The sequence below is a fragment of the Dermochelys coriacea genome, chromosome 10 (genome assembly GCF_009764565.3).
Source record: "Dermochelys coriacea isolate rDerCor1 chromosome 10, rDerCor1.pri.v4, whole genome shotgun sequence".
In the NCBI taxonomy this organism is placed as follows: domain Eukaryota; kingdom Metazoa; phylum Chordata; order Testudines; family Dermochelyidae; genus Dermochelys; species Dermochelys coriacea.
Window position 1 is genome coordinate 74,459,476 of NC_050077.1, and position 21,967 is coordinate 74,481,442.

The window sequence follows — 21,967 nt, forward strand, 5'->3', positions numbered from 1 at the left end:
GTCTTGGTAGGACACTGTGTCATTGGAATTGCAAAGAGGCAGTCCCTGAAATAGCTATGGCCCTACTCTAAGATGGAGCTCTAGTAAGGATAAGGAGCCAGTGTATGGCATGGTACATTTTATGATGTGTTCCCACTGGCCTTTTTTACCTAGAAGGTGGGTTGCTGGCCCCATGCTGTAAATATATGCTTCTGTCTAGGTAAAAGAACGCAACCTATTAAATTAAACAGAGTATATATTCAGGGTCATTCCGCTTTTACTGGCAAAGAATATAATGTAAGTTATTGGGCACCTGAAAATGTCCAGTTAGGAAATGGATCAGTCTGAATGTGAAATCCATTAAATGTCTTAAAAAACAATGTAATAAACTTCAGCCAGTTTGGTTATATTGGAATGGATGTGGGAAGCTTCAAAAAGATTTCAATGAATTCATTACTCCTCAGGCTTTCCCGATTGCTCTGGCAAAGATTTCAAGTTACCTCCCTGTGCATGTGGAAAAGCTTATTTGCATGTGTGTAGATAGGTAGTTTTGAATATAGTTACCTGATTCATATCTGCACATAGATCACTGGGGGGTTTTCCTTCTAAGAGACCTCCTGAAAATGTGAAGCTTTCAGATTTATTTATTTTGCCCCCCAGAGTGCCAGCTGATGCTCCTGAAAATTTTGGGAACCAGAAACCTACCCAGCTAACTAAGCAGTGCAGTTAAACACAACTATCAGATGGGTTTAAAATCCACAACCCTAGCTGCTTTACTCGTGAGGTGGCATATTGCTATAAGCAAATAAGTAGTTTGGTTCTGTAGGTCTTCTGGGACTCTTGTAAGCAGGGTTGGTACATTTCATTGGGATTTTACATTGTTTGTTGGCCTGGAAATGCTCTTAACTTACTAAAAAAAAAAAAAAAAAAAAAGTGCAGATAAGCATCATCTGGCAAACTGCAGCAAAGTTGTGCTGTATATCAGTCACGGTGGGGAGTATGTCAGAGGCATTCGTATGTTAAGAATACCCAATATCACTGTACCACTCAGGGGTTTGCTCATATTTGAGATCCTATTGCAAATCAAGGGGAAATTCCTTTCCTGTGACACAAGATGAGCTTCAGCCTAAGATTTCTTGTCTGTTACTATTCTCTCTCATATGACCATCCCTGTGTATGTCATATGCAGAAAACCCAAGATATATAAAGCTATTGATATTAAATCAATAAGGCTTGAAAGAGTTGGCCTGGCCTAATTTCAACCAATTTTAGTTTAACATGTTTTATAGTATTCTTATCCTAAATCCTATGGAATATAATTTAAGAAGACCACAAACACTTATAAATTTTGCATAAAAAGTTATTCGTCAACCTAGGTCTATTTTGGTAACATTATTCTTTGACTGCTCACCACTTCAATTTGTTAATTTTTGTTCAAAGGTTATGTGATCATATTGGGAAAACATGATTCAAGATGCACAGTATAATTATGTGCAAAAATTGCCACTTATATGGGGGAAAAACCCTATGATCTTTATTTACAGACTAATCATCCACAAGCTCTTTAAATGGATAAATATGTCATGGACTGTGATAGAATATATTATAGCTAGACATGAAAAACTGTTAGTGGTGTCCTCTTGTGGTCATTTTAAATGCTGCAATATACTTCGGGAAGAATGAAATTATTGTATTGGGCACTTCCCTAGAACTCTTCCATGGTGGAACTCCAAGCACTTTACAAATATTAACTAATTAACCTGCTCAGTCCCTCCAGTTGCATTCCACTACTTAAACAGCATCTGCATTCCACTCCAGAAGTGGGGCAGTTAACAGCGTACACGAGTGTTACAGAAAAAGCTAGGTCAAGAAATGAGGAACAACATGTTAATTGGTCAATACTACAGGGGACAGATGAAGTTAAGAACAGAAGAATGGCCATGCTAGGTCAGACCAAAGGTCCACTGAGCCCAGTATCCTGTCTTCTGACAGTGGCTAATACCACATGCCCCAGAGGGAATGAACAGAACAGGTAATCATCAAGTGATCCATTCCCTGTCACTCATTCCCAGCTTCTGGCAAACAGAGGCTAGGGACACCATCCCTGACCATCCTGGCTAATAACCGTTGATGGACCTATCCTCCAGGAATTTATCTAGTTCTCTTTTGAACCCTGTTATAGTCTTGACTGTGACAACATCCTCCAGCAAGGAGTTCCACAGATTGACTGTGCGTTGTGTGGAAAAAATACTTCCCTTTGTTTGTTTTAAACCTGCTGCCTATTATTTTCATATGGTGACCCCTAGTTCTTGTGTTATAAGAAGGAGTAAATAACACTTCCTTATTTACTTTCTCCACACCAGTCATGATTTTATAGATCTCTATAACATCCCCCCTTAGTCGTCTCTTTTCCAAGCTGAAAAGTCTCAGTTTTATTCATCGCACCTCATACAGAAGCTGTTCCATACTCCTAATCATTTTTGTTGCACTTTTCTGAATTTTTTCCAATTCCAATACATCTTTTTTGAGATGGGGCAACCACATCTGCATGCGGTATTTAAGATTAGAGGTGTTGGTGTGTAGCCAAGATACCAGAGTTGATAAATCTGCTGGTGTTTTTTTTTTTTTTTTTTCCCTCCCATCTCCTCAGAAGGACGTCACCTCCAGCATCCCAGGCCTTCCTAACATTACACTGTGGTGGTTGTCCAAAAGTAACAGAAGAAAGCATGCTGCCTATTAAATTGCCAACACTTCTGAACTAGCTGTTCCAATAGAGATTAAAATGAGAGTGCAAGTCTATCATTGCCCCACCCACAATCACAGAATTGCTACTACTGCCTACCGAATATAGACATTTTTCTTCAGGTGGCTCTTCCCAGACTGGCTGATCTTCTTCCCTCCTGCTGGGCTGATGCTGGGAATTTCAGATGCATTTAATGGATTCACTGCTCCTCGCCAGCCATTGCACTTCCTCAAAACTGACCAACTATATTCTTAACGTCTATTAGTACTAATTAATGAAACTGGGCTAAATTCATCTCAGGTGTAACTTCACTGCCATCTACAACCTGTGAAATCCATAGTTACATCAGGGGCAAATCTGATTTTCTTTGTGATCTTTCACCTGTTTCCTTCATTTTCTCCTCTTCTTCCCTTCTACTGTATACTACTCCCCCAGTTTATTTTTAATTGTTCTCCATTTTCTTCTCACCCTTCTCTTCATAGCCCTAATTCCAGGGTCTGTTCTCCTTTTTGCTCTGGTTTGTGTTTCTTTTTCATTCCCTCAGGTTCTCTTTCGCACCCCCTCTTCATCTTCATTCTTATTCCCCATCCCCTTAATCCTGTGCTCCTCCCCAATTACTTTCTTTACTCCTTCATTCTCCCTTTGGCTTTCTCTCCCACTTATTCTCTCACTCTTCCATTCCTGACAATCTTGCCTCTTTTCCTTGCCTCCCCGCCCCCACCTTTATCCTTGCTGTGTTTGGGTGCAGGGGGAACAGTTTCTCAAATCAGCTGGAATCTGACCCAGCTCTGTACGTACTCTGCTGCTTTCTACAAAATGGTTAAGCAGTGGGGGGAAAGAAAATAGAGATTTGTGTGTGGTGTGTGTGTGTGTGTTCCTCCCTTTGCTCAACTGCTGCAGGGAGGATGTTCCCTGGAGAAGGAGGGAAATTTCCATCCACCAGATACGCTTCCTGTGGAGTTCTGCTCAGTGTCACTCCCTGCTAACAGTGAGGAGAGGAAGGGCCCAATCTGTTGTTTAATTGATTAATACTCAACTGTCTCCTATGGGTTCCTGTTGGAAACAGGTGGTAGTTTAGTAGTAGCCAATTTAAGAGTGCAGCTGGAGTCTGCATAAACCCCCTTCCTATTCACAGACACAAGAATGACATTTTTTGGAGTGCTTTTTGCCAGATCTTGTAACCTGGCCTGTGTTAAAGCCTAGAAGTCTATCGACCAAGTTCTGATCTTATTTCACCTTATCTAGCCTATGGGAATGACATAGGCTCTCACCACAAGGCAGTTTAGCAGCAGGCCAAATCAGTTTACTTCACCTTATTATGACACATGCAGGTTAAGTCTCTTCTCCCTATAGTAGCTTTATATCCATAAGTTTGTAGTTCTCATAATGAAAAAAGTCCATACTGGAGTGTGTGCATCTGCACAAGTCTCTACTGGATTGAGCCAAACTGTACATTTTTACTGCTGAAAGTGTTTGTTTAACATAGGTTTATTCTTTCATGCATTGATGGTTCCCTTTGACTTTCTGGGTATGTTTCAAGTCCTATCTATTTAACCAGTAGAAGTGCTTCTGTGGCAAAGGGTTTGGTTAATTTTGTATCTTGGAGTTTTTATTATCAGTAGTTGATGTGTTAAATTGTGGGGTAGATGCATGTTTGTGAATGTTTAACTTTGGTATGATAAATTTTAAGAAACCATCATAAGTGCATTTTGTTAATGAAATATACAAACTTACAAGTAGTGTGGGAGCTGCTGAAAACTGTTCAGGATTCCAGGGTGTTAAGATCATTCCATTACAATTTCCTAGGTTTCAAAAAGCTTAATGTCTTTTCTCTCTGGCCTTCTGCCTGCTGCCGGACCCTCACATTTCAGTGGACTACTTTTTTTGGTGGTCTCTCTGATCCTTTCATGTGAGGCCTCAGACTTCCAGCCCTGATATTCTTGGAATTAGAAGTGAGTTTATCCCTTTTTGATTTGTTTTACTCTTACAGTCCTTTCTCCAAGTGCTGTGTGTTATTAAACTGAGCCGTTCTAATGAGACCTGAAATGCTCTGCTCCTTCACAGTGCTGATATGTTGTGACTGTGCATACTACTGGCCTTCTGAATCATTTTGTTCAATAGTGCAATTGTGTCACTTCGCAGTACTGTGATGTCACACGTGCCTTTACTGTAATGAAGTGGTCTCTCTCTCTCCTGTTTGAGGATTCAATTGACAATTGGTAAAGTGTTAAACATTCAAATATGCTACTATAACAAGAATCAGAAACTCAGCTCTTCTTGCTGAGGTTCAGTTTCTATATTGTGGTTAGGGTGAGGCCAGTAGCTGGCTTTGAGCCTTAAAGTATTTTTTGCCCTGAAACTCTGTGTGGTTCTGCTGTGTATCATTGCAACTTTTTTCTGTGAAAAGATGTACACTGAGTGGCTTAGTCTTTTTCTGGCCACATACCCTAACAAAATCCATCTTTCTCTCTCTCTTCCACACCAGTCTCCTATGAACATACTCTTAGTTTTTTTTTTTTTTTTTTTTTTTACTCTTCTACACTTCTGTGGCAGTTTTAACATTAACTTTGAGTCTCTTCCTTTCTCTCTGTGGGTTTCCTAATAACTTCCTGTTGTTCTGTGGTTTGATCTGTCGTCTTTCATCTCTTTAGAGATAGATAGTGTGTGTGTAGATCTGTTTGTTTGATTTCCTCCCATGCTTCCCCTCTTTTTCCCAAATCGAAGCAGTGCAGGAGAATATTCACCCCTGCATGAGGTGCTTATTTCTATGTTCTTGCATGCCCATCTCATGACTTTGCGGATTGATTGGGATTCACTTGACTAGATCCTTTGAGGTGCACCATTCGGTACAAAGTAAATTTAAAAAATGAATATCTAAAGCATTTCTATTTAAACTGGGCCATAACTAAAAAATACTGTGATACTTTCACAATGCTGGGATATCCAGTGCCAGGCTATTAATGTGATTACAGATTACCAGACCACAGTGGAAGGGGCTGTTTTTTATGTCATTGAGCACATTGTCAGCATACACGTAAATAAGACTATTGTTTAGAATGCAAGTGTTCATAACAGTTAGACTGAATAGTTCACAGTAAATAAGTTATCTGATAAATTTAGACTCTCTCTGCTTTCATGGTATCTGCAATCAGATCATTAGTTCCTCAGATCTATGATTGAGATTTACCAGGCAACTTTCTACCCCAATGATTTTGCTTTAAGACTTAATTATGAACAGTTTGCAAATATCTGGAATTTGAGCCATGCTGGATAGTTACAAGTTGCCAGGTAAATCACCTTGTGTTGTCTGTCTTCCCTGCGTGCTGGAACATGCAACAACTTCCGCTATGAATACTGGAATGTGCCAGCTGCAAATTCGGTTTCTGTAAGTGCTTGTGCATGCAACTCTGAAACTTTGCCTCCCACATACACTCATTCCAGTACACGCAATCACTTGCATGATCGTGAGAAATGGACATGCAAGAGGAAAGAACATGACCAGAGTGGTTTCATCTAAAAATGAGAACTGCTAATAGAAAATGTTAAGCAGTGTCAATCCAGCTTTGGGAAGAAAAACGTAAAATCTCAAACCTTTGCTGAATACCGCCTCCAACAATCAGTCCTTTATCTTAGGCAACCACATGAAAGCATTCTTGGGTAATACCTGCATTATGCAGGAGGTCAGACTTGATGGTCTTTTCTGGCCTTAAAGTCTGTGAATTTTTCAATACAATTTTTTTTCCCTCTAATAAAAAAAAAACACCTGTGTTAAATATTTCCTGGGCCTTGGCATGGCTGTATAAAACAGGTTTCACTGTATTGTAGAAAATATAACTTCCTATTGGGATTGCTAGGTACCCCAAATGATTGATACTATAAATGGAAGGTGCTGTCAAAAATGTATAAAATAACACAATCTGGATGTTATGGAATGAGCTTATCATCATTAGAATCCTTCCTCCCTTCCTCATGTGATATTGACGTGACTGTGCTTCCCTATGTGGATTGAGTTGGTGTCAGTCGAGTTCCACGTGGGCAGGAGTCCAAATCATGCTAGACACCATCACAGATGACACTAATTAGCTGGCTTTTTGGCAGTCATTGCAGAGAGGCCAAGTGCTGAATGGACTTGGTGACTGAATTCCCCTCACACCTCTAGTGGTGGTCCCTTCAATGAAAGATGAGAGTCCCATTACCCGAGTGGGGAATCTTGTGCTTCCATTGTGCCTATTTTTTGTATAATTAGAGGACTTCAGTCTCCAGAGCCCTCAATCCATCATCTTTCACCAGCAGAACATTACTTCCACTTTTTAAAGTTTTTCACGACATCCTCCACATTTTTAATACATACTCCATGGAAAATTGGCATAAACAAAACAAATGAAAAATACAGTTGTGGAATCCTCATGGGAAGGCCATTTAAAAGTTGTTATATGGGGTTTGCTTTAAAAAAAAGAAAAAGCTTGTCACGTAAGGCCCTCACATTCTATAGGCTTTCTCAGAGATCTGCTCAGTGCAATGCATTTTATGCTGCAGTTAGAGATGGTTCTAAAAAGAAACCAGCCTGCATTAGACTATATCACAGGGTGTCTGTACAAGCATGTGTAGGTGTATTCTCCTCAGAAGCTGAGCGATTCCATTTGGAAACATGCATTTCTTCTCTCCCAGATGCCCTTTGCATTTATCAAAGTAGTCATTGTTTCAGAGAGGTGAGTTGCTATAACTTCCTTGTTGGTTGTTTCCAATGGACAGATGTCCATATCACAAAATTTGCCACCTTAAATAGCTCCGTCTGGGACCTTTGTTAATAATTTTTACAGTAATGTCACATGAGGACACAGCAGCAGCACTGCGAAGGACCCAGACTACAGCTGCACCCCAGCTTGCCGTGCAGTAACTTGCTATGTAGCCAAGCCTTTAACTGTGCTCACACCAGCATGTTGTGAGTTCAGCGTAAGAATGACACTCACAACACTGACAATTGATTTTACCCAAAAAACTTTGAAACAAATCAACTTAAAAAACAAAAAGTACATTAATAAAGTTTAATTAACCAAAATTCCTACCCCAAAAGAAGCACCAAAGACACTATTAATTCTACAAGGAACTTAGTTACTACTTTTTAGAAGGTGCTTAGAGATTGTGGTGATTGGCAGAGTGAAACCCTAAGGTAGATTCTATTCCATATAGCTTCTTATACCAGCCTCATCACTAGTATTTGAGCAGCTTCCAGTAGCACATCAAGCAACGTGAGTAACTTGTCATATGTGGTTTGTTCTTTCTCTCATCTTTTTCCCCAGGGGAGAATTGTGTAGTGTTTTGTTTTGGTAAATTTGTGCAGTTTGTGTGCGCACACTGTGAGTGGGAGTGAGGGTGTGTGTGTGTGTGTGTGATGTACAGTCTGAATGTGTTACAAAAGGCAAGTTTAAAGAAATGTGCTTTGCACTTGATGTGGAAGGAAGGTGGTTAGGATTGTGATGGTCCTTAGTTCCTTTCGGTGTTCATTCCACAGCCTTGGATTGGTCCAAGAAAAAGCTCAGTTTCCTGCACACACAAGCTTTACCCTTATAGTAAATATTGCACCATGCTCTTCATCACTTCCTGGGTGCACTCCCACCATCTATTCTCTTGGTCCTCCTATGGTTTTCTCTACCCACGTCACTAACAAACATGTGCCTTGGCTTCCACGTTCTTTTTAATGCCACTTGATACTTTCTTGCTTCAGAAGAAGACCAATATTTTTGCATCGTGGGTTGCTCTAACCGTCTGCAGGACATCTAGCGTGCTGCTTACAAGGTGCATTTTACAAAACATCTCTTGTCTACCTCCTTGTTTTTTATCAGGTGTCAACTTACATTCTCCTTCTAAAAGCAGTGGCTCATTTCTAAGCTTATATATGTTCTACACACCTCTTCACTGGCAAATTGTTCTGGTTTAATTTCCTTCATAGTTTACTGGAGGCATTTGCTTCTAAACCATTCACACACACACACAGCTTTTCAAGTACACAAGCTTTTTCATTTTTTTTCCTGTTTCCCCCCCCCGTAGATAGTTTATTCCATTTTTGTTATTTCTCTATTAGAGTATTGATTTCTTTTTCATTTGAAACAAAAATACCAGTGATCCATCTTATGTTTTTTTGTCATTATTGTAAACAACTGTAGTAATATTATTTCTATGGGTTTGCTGAAAAATTACACTTTGATTCTATATGGCTATAAAATAAATCTGCAAAATATTATTAGAAATTCATTTTCTTGTCCATATTAAAATTTGGAATTTAATATCCTAAAACAACAATTAAAATGATCTAGGATATATGCTGTATGGTTTTCTTTGTTTGAGTTCTTAGGATTGTGGCACCGATGGATCTTTGTATTTCTAAATACAGATATTTTTAATTCCTTGCATACCCAGCAAACTGATGTCTAGAAGATGAATACGTGGTTTGAAATAACACCAGGTCTGCTATTCCTTTTTCAAAGTGTGAAACGTGTGTAGGGTTAGTAAAGTTGATGTGGCAAATCTCATAATAGCTGCTAGAGGGCAGCAGTAACCATTTAAAAACACTATGAACTCTTTCTGAGGAAACTAAACCCTATCTAGTTACTGTGCACAGAATACTTTTGTTTGTTTAGGCAACTTCAAGTCCCAGTGAACTTAGTCCACCTATACTGGGTGAATGGCCGTCAGTGTTACAGGATAAGCCGCTTTTCTAGGAAAAAATACTACTCAAAAATAATCCACTAAAAGCATGGTGAAAGTTAAGTATATTTAACAATCCATGGGGTTATACACCCCAAGGAGAAGGAAGAAAGGGTTATAGAGTGTGCTTTCATCCTGGCCAATGCTGACTAGCATGCACAGTCTGACTAATTACTTTAAATGCAAGCCAGCTGCTTAACGGGTTGTAAAATCCATGGAAGGATCACAGTTTGAAAAAGGAAAAAATGAGAACTGATTTTAATTAAAAATAAAATGGGTATGATGAAAATTCTTTAAAATAACTAATGACATTAAAATAAGTATCCTTCCTTTATTTAATTTAAAAAAAAAGCACCCCAAAATCTTAGTCACAACAGAATCATTTTTCAGAGGTCACATTTTTCCCCTCTATTTTCATTGGGCTATTGCTTAAGACTTCAAGAAGCAAATCAGCACATGTTCATGCTTGCTTTGTTTCTAGGTCATTGAGCATTTTTCTGTCATTTTCCAACTTACTGAAAATAAATTTAAAAATCTTGAGCCATGCTTTTATCCAGTTTGGAAGAGAATTAAACTAAACTGAATTAAATTCACTTGAATTCTGAACGAGCGTGTCCACACAGGGATTTAATGTGGTTTAACTAATGTAATTTAAATGCACACCTTTAGTTCAGAGTAATTCTCCTGTGTCCCTATAGAGACAAGTCCGAAGAAAAAGAGATCCAAGACACTGAAAAAAGGAGACCCCAAAGCTTCATTAGAGCTAAACAAATTAGTTGTGTATTCCTTCCCGCCCCCACACCCTTTCTGAAAAAGGGTTGTGGTTTAGTGTTTTGTTCTGCTCTATTTCTAATCTGATGCCATTCCCAGAAAAGATTTTATGTTCTTGCTGTTTGGTTCCATCAGAATAAATACCATAAAGCTGCATTGTTTGTGAAGCTCCCGATGCAAAGGTTAAAGTCCATCTGTTGGCTGACAGTGAGACGACATCTCGTCATTTGTCAATCTCAGAGTTGCATTCTTGAGCAGCCGACCCCTTTCTTTCCTGCTTACCTAGTTGAGATGTTACTTTCCTGACAGTAAGACAGTTCTGCTCAGCTAGCAAATCGCAGCATGTTTCTCTTGCGAGCTCTCCCTCAATTATTTTCTGTAACAATTAACACTCTACTAACTTGACACCCTTTTCTTGTTTGGCTTTGTAAATCATCATCCCTTTTTTTATTAATTCCAGACATTAATATTTTCTTTCACGCAAGTGCTGCCATTCACCCATGAAAGAGTTTGAACATTATGTTGCTGTCAAGATACCTAGGGATTACGCAGTATGCCTTGCCTTAGTAAGTGACACCACTGGGCCTGCTTTTGAGATGTTTATTTTGAGAATAAGCTGACAAGCATGAAGGCTTGATCCCAGAGTGGCAATCTTGTTTAATTAAAGGCCTCTTTTTAGTATAGTTTTTTCCCCACTGTTTTTATTTATTTTATTTATTTATGTGTGTGTGTGTGTGTGTGTATATATTATAAATACATACACACACACACCACATTTTTATATATCAGAATGATTGTTAAAGTCCGACTCACTTGAACAGTGCTGTTATGCAGTAAAAAGAGGTGTATGGGGAAGGACTGGTCATTCAAAGTAAGGTCATTCAACAGCCTTGATACATTTCTGTGTAATAATGCAATCAGAACACTTGCTTAGCTATAAGAGGCTGGTCATGTTTTGTTTTTTATTCTTGCAGAATCTAGATTTTTATGGTTGTTTGCTCATTTGATTTTATTTTTTAAAGGTTCCCTTCACTCAAAGTTTTTCTATTTAAGAAACAGATGAGTTATAGCTGTAGACCACCTGCTTCCATTGCTCTATTCATGTTTTCATTCCATCAGTTCCTTCCCTTGTCTAATCTTGATATTACCTGGTTGGTGTAGTGAATAGTTGGGGACTTTGTTTGTTTGTTTATAATGCAGGCTGCTTTTGCTTATCCAATACATGAAGGCAGTCGCGCACTCTCTCTCTTTCTCTCTTTTTTCCCCCCCTTCCAGGAGAGAGGAATTGGAATATTCAAGATAGATAGGACTATTTGGTGTAGCCTTTTGTTAATTTATCTAATTTCCTAACTAATGCATCCTCTGAAGATTGTTGGACATATTTTATGTTGGATATTATTATTTAGTGGATTATCTGTGTGTGGTCCTTTCTGTGCAAAGTGCATGCTTTTGTTCAATATTTCTTTTCTACCTGTGTACTTAGGAAGTGTGTGTGTGTGTGTGTGTGTGTGTGTGTGTGTATATATATATATATATATATATATATATATATATATATATATATATATATATTTCTAATTATAGCTAAGGGCATGATCTAAACTCACCGAAGGCAATGGAAAAACTCCCATTGACTTCAGAGGGTTTTGAGGCTGACCCTAACTGAGGGTCTCTTGGAGGACCAGGAAAACAAATTTCCTTTTAGCCCCTGTGCAACATTTGTCTGTCTGTCCCTCCCTCTCCTTGCCAGAAATAATAATATATATAATTCTGCTATCACTGTGTAAGAAGAGAGTTTTCTGCAGGTTCTATTTGAAAATAGATTAATTGGGGGATATTTTGTTTTTCATCAAAATGTTTTCATACTACTTATCAAGCCACCCCTTATGAAGAAGACCTACAGAACTGAATGGGGTTCTATAAAAATTACTCTAAAATCCTATAGAAATTAGTAATGAATAAGAGCCCTCCTATGTAGGTCTTTTGAATGAGTCTATATAGAATTTTTTAGCAGCGATACAATTCTCTATTACATTGTGTTGGTTAGTTTCAAAAACCTGCCAAAAGTAGTTATATTCATATTGAAGCCCGTAAGATTTTCTATAAGTGATTTTGATCAAATCTGCAGGCCTTTTTGTGTATCCCATTTTATTTGTGATTCTGTGTCTTTGTTTGTCTGTATGTTATATAGATTCATCCTTGCTTTTGTTCGCTACTTCCTGCAAAAAAAAAAAAAAAAAGATAAGAATAACCAAGGTTCTTCAAAGATGACATGGCAGACAGCACAAGCACAATGTAGAATTCTTTTTCCCTTTTCCCCATCAAATCACTTTTTAGCCATATTCAGCAGAATCCCTGAGCTTTTTCCTCCATTATTTGTTTATTTTTTATTGGTTGGTAGTGTTGGAAAGTTTTCCAGACTAATCCCATTTGTATTATTGTTTATAATAGGTACAAGTGATCCATACGTGAAATTTAAATTGAATGGAAAAACTCTATACAAAAGTAAGGTCATCTACAAAAACCTAAATCCAGTTTGGGATGAAATTGTTGTGTTGCCAATACGGACTCTTGATCAGAAGCTCCGGGTCAAGGTAAATTTTTGGTGTAGGGTACTGAAACATTTGGTAAAAGCTCCTCTGAACCCCAATTGCACGCATGCGCGCGCTCTCTTTCTCTCTCTGTATTTATTCAATTTGATGGTTTGACACAGAGAACATGTATTCAAAACACAATTAGGATCCAATGTTTCCTAAGCTTTATATTCAAATGCACATGTATCTTTGCCACATTTTACTTGGATGTTGTGTTTTCAGTGTGTGAATGTCCCAAATCAAAATAATCTGTTTGACTGGAGGCATTTAAACCTACTGTGCAAAACTCTGCCGTCAATTATATCTGTGCAACCTCAGTGAAATCAGTGGGGTTTACCTGAAATAATTTAAGAGTGGAATACGGTGAACTGAGTTGAGTAGAATTATTACCTGTGAGGTAGTGGTGACAAGCAGCAAAGCTCTTTCTCATTATGAGGTAACTTTATAGTTAACAGAGCTGCAAGCTACCAGTTGTAAGCACTAATTGCTAAAACATCTGTAATTAAAAAACTGCCTGGTTGTGTACAGTATTCGATTGTACTATACTACCAGATATATAGGAATGGTCCCAATGCATTGTTGCACATATGACTCTGTTCACCATATGTCAAGAAGGTATTTCAAAATGCTGTTAAAATATTAAATTAAAAATCTCCATTAAAGAATGGAAATGGAGAATTATCCTTGAACAACATCTAGGCTTTGATTCCCAAAATATGGGATGAAACTCAAAATGTCAGTTCTTCTTTTTTTCTGATGTGGCAAAACTGGCTTAGGATGTGAAAATAATATGCATTTATTTTGTTACCAGGTATATGATCGAGATTTAGCCTCCTCTGACTTTATGGGATCTGCATTTGTGGTGCTTAGCAACCTTGAGCTCAACAGGTACTATATGAATTTATTAAAATGTGTTACTGCGGTTTAGTTTGGAAATGATCTCAACACTTTTACAGCAGCTTAATCTTTTATCTCTGGGTTGTCAGTCTGAATGTGGAGCTGGGAGACAGGAATTCATGTTTTATTCCTGGCTCTTACACTGACTTACTGATATCTTGGGCAAGTGCATTTTCTTGCATTATGGGCCCCCTGGCTGTACTATCTGAGTGCCTCAGAAACATTAGTGAATTTATTTCCACAACACCTCTGTGAGGTAGGGAAATATTATCATCTCCATTTTCAGAAGGGGAACTAAGGCAAAGGCAGAAATGAAATGGTTTGTCCAAGGTGATGCAGGAAGTCTGCATCAAATCTAGGAACTGAACACAGATCTCACAAGTCAAAGTCCAGTCTTTAACTGTCAGACAGTTCAGCTGGACAAGTCATTGTCAGTATCCTTTCCTGTAAAATGGGGATAACATTAATCAGTTTTCTGCCTGTCTGCAGGTGGTGGGTTATCAGTATTAATTGCTATGGAAATACAAGGTATTATTTAAAATCGCTGTGCTGAACTTTTTTTCCACTGTTTTGTGGAAGCTGTGAGGGGGAATATATGCCACAAAGAAATACGCTAGATTGTACATTTTAACATTTAGACTCAATTTTGAAAACTTTAAAATGTGCTAAATATTAGCCATAAAAACCAGAATTTGCACAATTCAGTGTGACCTTTAATAATGAACCAGAAGCTAAAATTGAGCCTACAGATGCATTTCTTTTCTGCTTGCAGAACTACTGAACAGATTTTAAAATTGGAAGATACAAACAGTATAGAAGATGATATGGGAGAGATTGTGTTAAACTTGAGTCTAACAGTCAAGCAAGGAGACTTCAAGAGAACTGTAAGTGGCTTAGGAAATCAAATTTATAGCTAGAATGCACAAAAAAAGAAAGCTTCCCTAATCTGATTTACTCTATACTGGGAAATGCCACCTTTATTTTCATCCTCTGAGACTCGGCACAGAAAACTTGATGTTCACGATTTAAAAATCAACCACATTGGACTGGATAAAAGTTGCTTATGCTTCTATAGCCAAGTGCTTCTGTTCTGTGGCTTTAAAGGGTGAACCCATGGATAGCAAGTCTCCATATATTTCAATGAGTGGTAGGTCTGTGCATGTGTGTGAGATATCTCTAAAAGTGTATGCCCTACAGCTGCAGGACTGTTCTTTCAGGACATGCCATTTTCTCACTGTAAGCAAGAGGTTTAGATTTTATGAATTTTTAGAAAGGTGTTAAACCTCCAAACAGATGTGATTTTTTTTTCATACCAGTGAAATAAATATCTATATCTATATATCGGTGTGAAATGTTAAAGCAAGGATTTACTATTAAGACTAGGTTGTGCCAGCCCTGCATTGGTGCACATTGCTGAGAGGAGGGAAATGAACACAAGGAGCTATGTTTGAGTGGTAGCCATGTTAGTCTGTATCAGCAAAAACAATGAGGATTCCTTGTGGCACCTTAGAGACTAACAAATTTATTTTGGCATAAGCTTTCGTGAGAACAGGACAGGCACAGCCTTAAACCTCACCAGATTCTTCAGTGAGCTTTGGATCAGGCTCCTGTTGCAGAAGTGCTGTGGGACTCCAGTGTTGAAAGTGGTGGTAGAAACCCAGAAGGAGCTGGGCAGAGGCTGCAGCATGTGATTAAAAGGAATAAGGGCTTTCAGGATCAGGATTTGTGTGACTATTTTTTTTTTCTCTTACATATCACCATTTGTGTTTCACACAAAACATGGACCATGGCTAAATCTGTAAATTCATCTTGCAGTCATTTAGAGAACAGGTTGACAGCGAGAAAAGCCCCGAAGTATATCATTTGAATAGATCCAATTTTCAAGCAAGTCCAATTTTAAATATGTAACTAATAAGTGTTGCAGGTAAAAAAAAAATGAGAAGGGTTTCTGTGAATATTAATTATAAGTTTTAATTTTTCAGAATCCAATGTGAACGCTGCAGTCTACTATAGACTATTAAACTAGGCACTTGGGAATTCATAGTAGGTATGGGATATTTTTGAAAGTGAGAATGTGCCAAAAGACAGATTGGGGTGGAGAATATAGGACATAGACTTCACAAGAGAGGTGTGCCTTTCATTATTGGTTCTTCCTAGTAGCTGCCTGTTTTTAAGAGTTGTTAGTTTATTAGGTAATTTTATAGTGTGGTGTTGGAAAGTTTTTGATATTTCTCCCTCTGCATATAATTATTTAAAAATGCCAACAACCACCAAATAATAAAATATTCCAGAACACTTATTTGTGTTGTGCTGATCTCACCTAGCATTATATATGCTGTAAGAAAGTAGCTTTTCCTATACAAATAGGGAGGGATTGAATTGCCAGATCTTAAAAGTAAGAAAGCAAGAAATGTTGCGAGCATGGCTGTTAATGTTCTGACCTTTCCTTAGTCATTAATGAGACACTCTCTCTATGTCAAAGTCCTCTAATAAACCCTGACCACTTCCATTGAAATTTTCTCTCTTCTTACTAGTGTAAGCCCATTTGGCTGGGATGTCAACTCCCCCATTAATTTAGTATGCAAGGCATGGGATGGCATCCAGGTCACTGTGTGCAGAAAGGGGCGAGACAGGTGCACAGTCCACATGAGAGCTGCTGGAGGCATTTGTTCTGACCTGGGGAACAGTTCCTCTGGCAACATTAAGGGGTTGTGGGTCAGAGTGGCCCTGGGGATTCTGGGGTAAGAGAGGGTGCAGCATTAGTTCTGGGCAGCAGCCTTGGGAATGCCTGGGTGTATGGTTAATATTCAGAGTGCAGATGCCTAAAGAGCAAAATGGTCTTATCCATGTTATGCACTCAACAGCAAGCTGTTCCTCCCCCCTTCGCCCCCCCCAGTCTTTAAATTAGCTTAGTAGGACCAAATGGCACCAAAAGTTTGAGTCGTACATTTTATTAATGGCTCAGGGTCTCTTCGACTTTTTATTCTTGATGCTTTGTTTCCTTTTATTTCTGGTGCAATGCAGGTGTTCTGTTTTGTTCCTTGTTACATTCTGTGAGGGAGGTAGTTTAGTTGAATGCAGTAATAGAGCCAACTCTGTGCTAGTAATATGCCTTCCTTAACACAGTTTATAAATCAGTGTTCAGATGATTTGACTAACCGCTTTACCTGTTTTCCTCCCTTTGCTTTTGGATTCTCTCTTGCAATGGTGGGAATGCATGAATAGAGATGGTCAAATCGGAAGAAACAAACTTCATCCAAGGTAATCCATATCCCTTTTCTCTGTAAATCTCTTGTTCCCTTTCTCCCACAAGAAATATCATCATCTTATGTAGCATCTCCATTACTGGAGGTTTGCAAACATGCTAGCTCCTCTGGTATTCTCTTTGTGGGTGAATAGTCCTTTTGAACAACCCAGGATTCCAAACCATCCATCCAAGATAGTTTTTGTAACTAGTTTGAAAACTCTTAGCACAGGTGCAGACTGTCAGGCCCTTTGGGCCATGATTCTCATTCCTTTCTCAATCTGACTGTTGAGTGGGAAATGTTGGATCTCTTGTTTTTTGTATTATAGTAGCAAGTGGAGACTCCCAGTGTGCTTGGGTGCCCATTGTACAGACACATTGTAAGAAACAGTCCCTAACCAGAAGAGCTTACAGGGTAAATTGACAAGGAGGAGGAGACAGAGAGAGATGAAGGGACTTGCCCAAGGTCACACAGCAGAATGGTGGCATAGCTGGAAATATAATCCAGGTCTCCTGACTTTCAGTCCTGGTTTACATTGGGGGTGGGGGTTGACCTAAGATATGCAACTTCAGCTATGCATCTTAGGTTGACTTACCTGGCCGTGAGGATGACGGTGAGTCGATGGCTGCCGCTCACCCATGAACTCTGCTTCCACCTCTTGTGAGCTGGAGTTCTGGAGTCAACGGGGAGTGTGTTTGGGAATCGATTTATCGCATCTAGATGAGACTCAATAAATGGAACCCCGATAGATCGATCACTACACACTGATCCAGCGGGTAGTGAAGACCTGCCCTCAGTCCAATATCCTATACATTGTACCATGCTGTCTCTGTTCCTGAGCAGAGATTTCCTCAGATCCTTCTGTTGAGGGTTTCCCCTGATGGAATGAACAGGTATTTTGGCTGCTAGAAATAGAATGGTGCCATCAAGATGTGCATTTACCATTACTGAGTATCCACATGAACGTCTTCCCTTTGGGCCATTTTTTTTGCACCCACTTATTGCATCATGCTTGTATTGGATTTTAAAGCTGTTCAGGAAAGGGACTGGCATTATATTTGTTCTGTAAAGCACCCAAAATGCTTCTAGGTAGATGATGATGATAGTAACTTGAGATATCAGCATCAGATCCTGTATTTCAGGAGATTACAATGTAACTTTAGAAAAACCTAATTTGGCTCTTCTAAGAACACCTAACATCTGGGGAGTTTCCTCATAAAGCTGTTTGTGCCTATATGAAATTAATAATTACTCTCCCTTTCAGCACATGGGAGATAGGGACCCGCACCCAGGTATAATGCCACCAAAAATACTTCTGTAAAGAGGACATGTAATGTACATAACTGGGCACAGGTCTGCTGCTATTTTGGCTTAACCAAACAGTTCCAAGGATAATGCTGGCCTTCTACAGCTATATTCATACTGCAGAGATACAGCCAGAAATTGCTAAATGGAATATGACAGAAAGTGATGGAATAATTGAAGAGCTCAGCAGTTCAGTTTTTAACTAAAGCTCTTTAAATTACTAGTGGCCACACTTGATCTCTCTTTCTGCCATGTGCGCGCACACACAGCTGTCTCTCGAATCTCGCTGGCTTGGAGTCACAGGACAGGGAGCCAGATATTCCAACTCTAGTCCTTTCCATCCAAAACAACCAAAGTTCTATCTTGCTTTTTTTTTTCTTTGTTGTACATTATCTCTGTATTTTAAACACTTGATTTGAAATAATGGAGATAAAGCGTTAATTCACGTTGGCAGGTCATTCAGTTCCCCAGGCTCCAGTTAACATCTTAACATTGTTTTAAATAAAATTAAGAGATGCCAAAGCATGATATTGGATTAGTGGATGCAAGATTATTGTTGAAAGAAAAAATAGCTGCAACCCTTTGCTCTATTCAGTTATAGCCACTAGAGGGTAAGAGAGCTTCAGTTCTTCAGAGAGAAGACATAGTTCATGCTCGAATGTGATCTCATAAGAAAAGCTTCTGTGGCCATCCAAGGCAGTAAAGAATTTCCCAGAATGAGCTGGAAAAAATCTGACAAAGCAATATTTCCTAGTTTATTGATTCTGCTACTGCATTAAAACATTAGTACTGTCCATCAATAACCACCTTTAGTTAGGAAACTCTGGTCTGTGGCAGTTTGTGGCAGAACATAAAGGCTAGAAAGAAAAATTGTGAGCATGGGGAATATAGATGTCTAGGGAAGGCATGAGAGGTTATGGAACAATGGCCAGAGAAGTGTGATGGGGTAGAAGAAATGCAGACAGACTGGATAAAGATACCAGAAATATGGGGGAGAGGGGGACATTATATAATAGATACACAAATTCAGCACTGTTGTTCTGGCTATTACCCTTTGGTTGCTGTTCAAGGAGGAAAAACTCCATATACAATCCATTTGTGCAACTCGGTTCCTGATAAATCTGCATTGCACTGATATAAATTAAATGTGTCTCAGAAATCTACATCTCTAACATGATCAGGAAAACAAATGTTTTATATTAGGGGTAGCTTAACTTCTTCTCAAGCTGAATTAAGGTGGGATTTTACTGTAATTTTCAGATCCTGTTATGTAGTATTTTCATATGTGGGTAGAAGGACTTAAAGAGAAAAAAACAAGGTACGTTTTTCAGTCTTTGATTTCTCAACTCTCTGTCTGAGACAATTATGGCTTATAACTGGATCTGATCCCCTAAGTTTTATCTTAGACTGATAAATAGCAGATACCAATGTCACAAATGAATCTTCTTATTACTTTAGTCACCCGTCCATCTTGCAGGGACTCAGTAATATCCCAAAAGGAGCAATGACTCCACACTGGTACCAATAACTGTTGCAGTCCCATGTGCAGAGTGGAAAAAATATAAGTTAAACCTGTAGTTACCTTTTTAAATACTCTTTTTATTTACTGTCCTTCCAGCTCCCTATCTTCTTTAAAAAAATAAAATAAATAAAGAGAAGCAAATATAACTTTTTAATACAGAAAATAGAAGACAATAAAAATAATGCAAGCATTGGCTATGGATAGGATGCAGAGATGATTTCAGCTACTGAATATTGCATATGAAATCAGTGTGCAAGAGGTATTGAACTGGGTGGCTTGCGTATTTGTCAGCATATATTTATCACTGCTTTTAGAGGGGGGTGTCATATAAAGTAAGTTATTTGGGCATGATTACATCCCCAAAGGTAGCAAGATATGTGCATCAGAGCCCCTTGCTTAGGATGGGAGTGTGGGATAGCATTGTTTTTTGATATAGCTAACTCCAGAGTGTAATTTGCTGCTTTGCTCATCAAATGTACATGGTGCTGCAGAAAGAAGCATGGTCCCTTTGGTTTTATTAAGTATTTGCCATACTCTATCCATCTGTAAGAAAAACAAGATGAAGTGCCCCCTTCCCTTCCTTTTTTCCCAGGCTGTTTAGCCTATAGAGATATTTTGGGGCATAGGGGAACACTATGTCTGATGCTTAGTAGCCTTGTTTCTCCCAGGTGGCTAGACTCTTGCACCGAGGGCATCCTGCATGTTATTTCCATTTTTGTACAGATGAATAACCTTTAAGTGTTGAACATCTAGGAAGCAAACAAATGGGTTTGCTTGGGGGGGGGGGTGGAGGGGATTGACCTGCAGCAGTTTATTCCTAAAACAAGTGATTCAGTTGCCACCTTGATATCTAAAGCTGATTGAATAAATTGGCTGAAAGGATGACTCTGGACTGAAGTACTCCCACTCCTCTTATCACAGAGGATAATCCTTCACCCTCCTTTTCATGTGTGTGTTTGCCTGCCTCATTGTATTTGGCTCTCTATAGCAAAACCCTTTGGGCAGTGGTGCCTCTGTGATCTTTGAATGTTTAACAGAGCCATAGAACTCAGTTGCCAAAGGGTCATGTGCCATCACAGCAATCTCACGTCAGTTCAATTGCCTTTCTTGTCCTCCTCTCCTCTTTCCCAGAGGGAAACTGCCTCTGCATAACCGTTTCCCTGCCTAATGAGCAGAGATCCAGAAACTTGGTTTTTGCTTTTTTTTTTATTTTGCAAATTACAGTGGTTCCAAATTCTACTTTGACCTATTCACAGGAATTTGAACACTTTCTGTTGTCCTGTCTCATCCTTTTAAGTACAGGAGGCGAAAGACTGGTTCATTTTACGCTTGTCCACCTCACTGTATAATTTAAATAAATGTATGATGGTTTCTTTTTTATTGCTCACCAGCATACAGAAAAGCTTTTTACCCTTCCCCACAAGCACGGTGCCCTCTCTGGGGAGGCAGTGTAACCTAGTAGTGATTGGAGGAGCATCTAGAAGTGAGGGCGCCTGAGTTGTGTTCCTTACCAGCTCTGCCACTGACAGGCTGTGAGATTGGGAGCACGTCACTTAATTTCTCTCTACCCATCTATAAAGTGGAGATAATACTTTCCGACCCCATGAGGATGATGCAAGGTTTAATTAATTGACACTGTGTAAATCACTTTGAAATGCTTAGGTGACAAGCATGAGAAAAGAATTATAATGAAATAATTTTGGTTTAAAAATGAATAATAAAATATCTGCCCCTTCTTACCTTGGGTGACGTTCGCCTCAGTGTAAACTGTCCTCTCCAACACTTTAAACCCATGGAAATGATCCACGGTCTGATCCAAACACTCCCACAGAGGAGTAGACCCCATGTGCCAGCTACCTGCATTGTGGTAGGTAGAGCAGCCTCCTGAGAGGTATTGTTCCCTCCCCCCGCCCTCCCCACCCCCAGAGATGCACAGGGATTGAGCAGAGCTGGAACAGGCCAAGAAGCAGATTTTGACTGTTCAAGCCTCCTACTCTTACTCAGGGCTGGTGGCAAAGCAAACGTTTAGTCCTTACGAAGTCATGCAAGGGGTCTTATGTGGTCCTTTGCCCTCTATTGAATGTTGCCCTGAGGAGTTACGTACTGCTTAGGAGGACCATAGACCTGGATTGCTACCATAAAACACTGGACTGATCAAAACCAGAAGGAACCCTATGAGAGGGCTCACCAAATTGGATTTTAAAAT

General features: G+C 39.1%; 1 protein-coding gene across 5 annotated transcripts in view; it reads left to right on the plus strand.

The window, feature by feature from the left end:
* Nucleotides 1-21,967, plus strand: part of MCTP2 (multiple C2 and transmembrane domain containing 2) — a 153,074-nt gene that overhangs the window by 31,862 nt on the left and 99,245 nt on the right. For 4 of the 5 annotated variants that reach the window (XR_006274660.1, XM_043493612.1, XM_038420089.2 and 1 more), the window contains exons 5-8: nucleotides 12,650-12,792; nucleotides 13,604-13,680; nucleotides 14,462-14,573; nucleotides 16,915-16,950. Coding sequence is in view for 4 of the 5 variants with exons in the window: in XM_043493612.1 (XP_043349547.1) it covers nucleotides 12,650-12,792; nucleotides 13,604-13,680; nucleotides 14,462-14,573; nucleotides 16,915-16,950 (368 nt within the window). In the remaining variant the exon portion in view is untranslated. The remainder of the gene's footprint in view (nucleotides 1-12,649; nucleotides 12,793-13,603; nucleotides 13,681-14,461; nucleotides 14,574-16,914; nucleotides 16,951-21,967) is intronic. The other variant, XM_038420090.2, reaches the window with a different exon arrangement.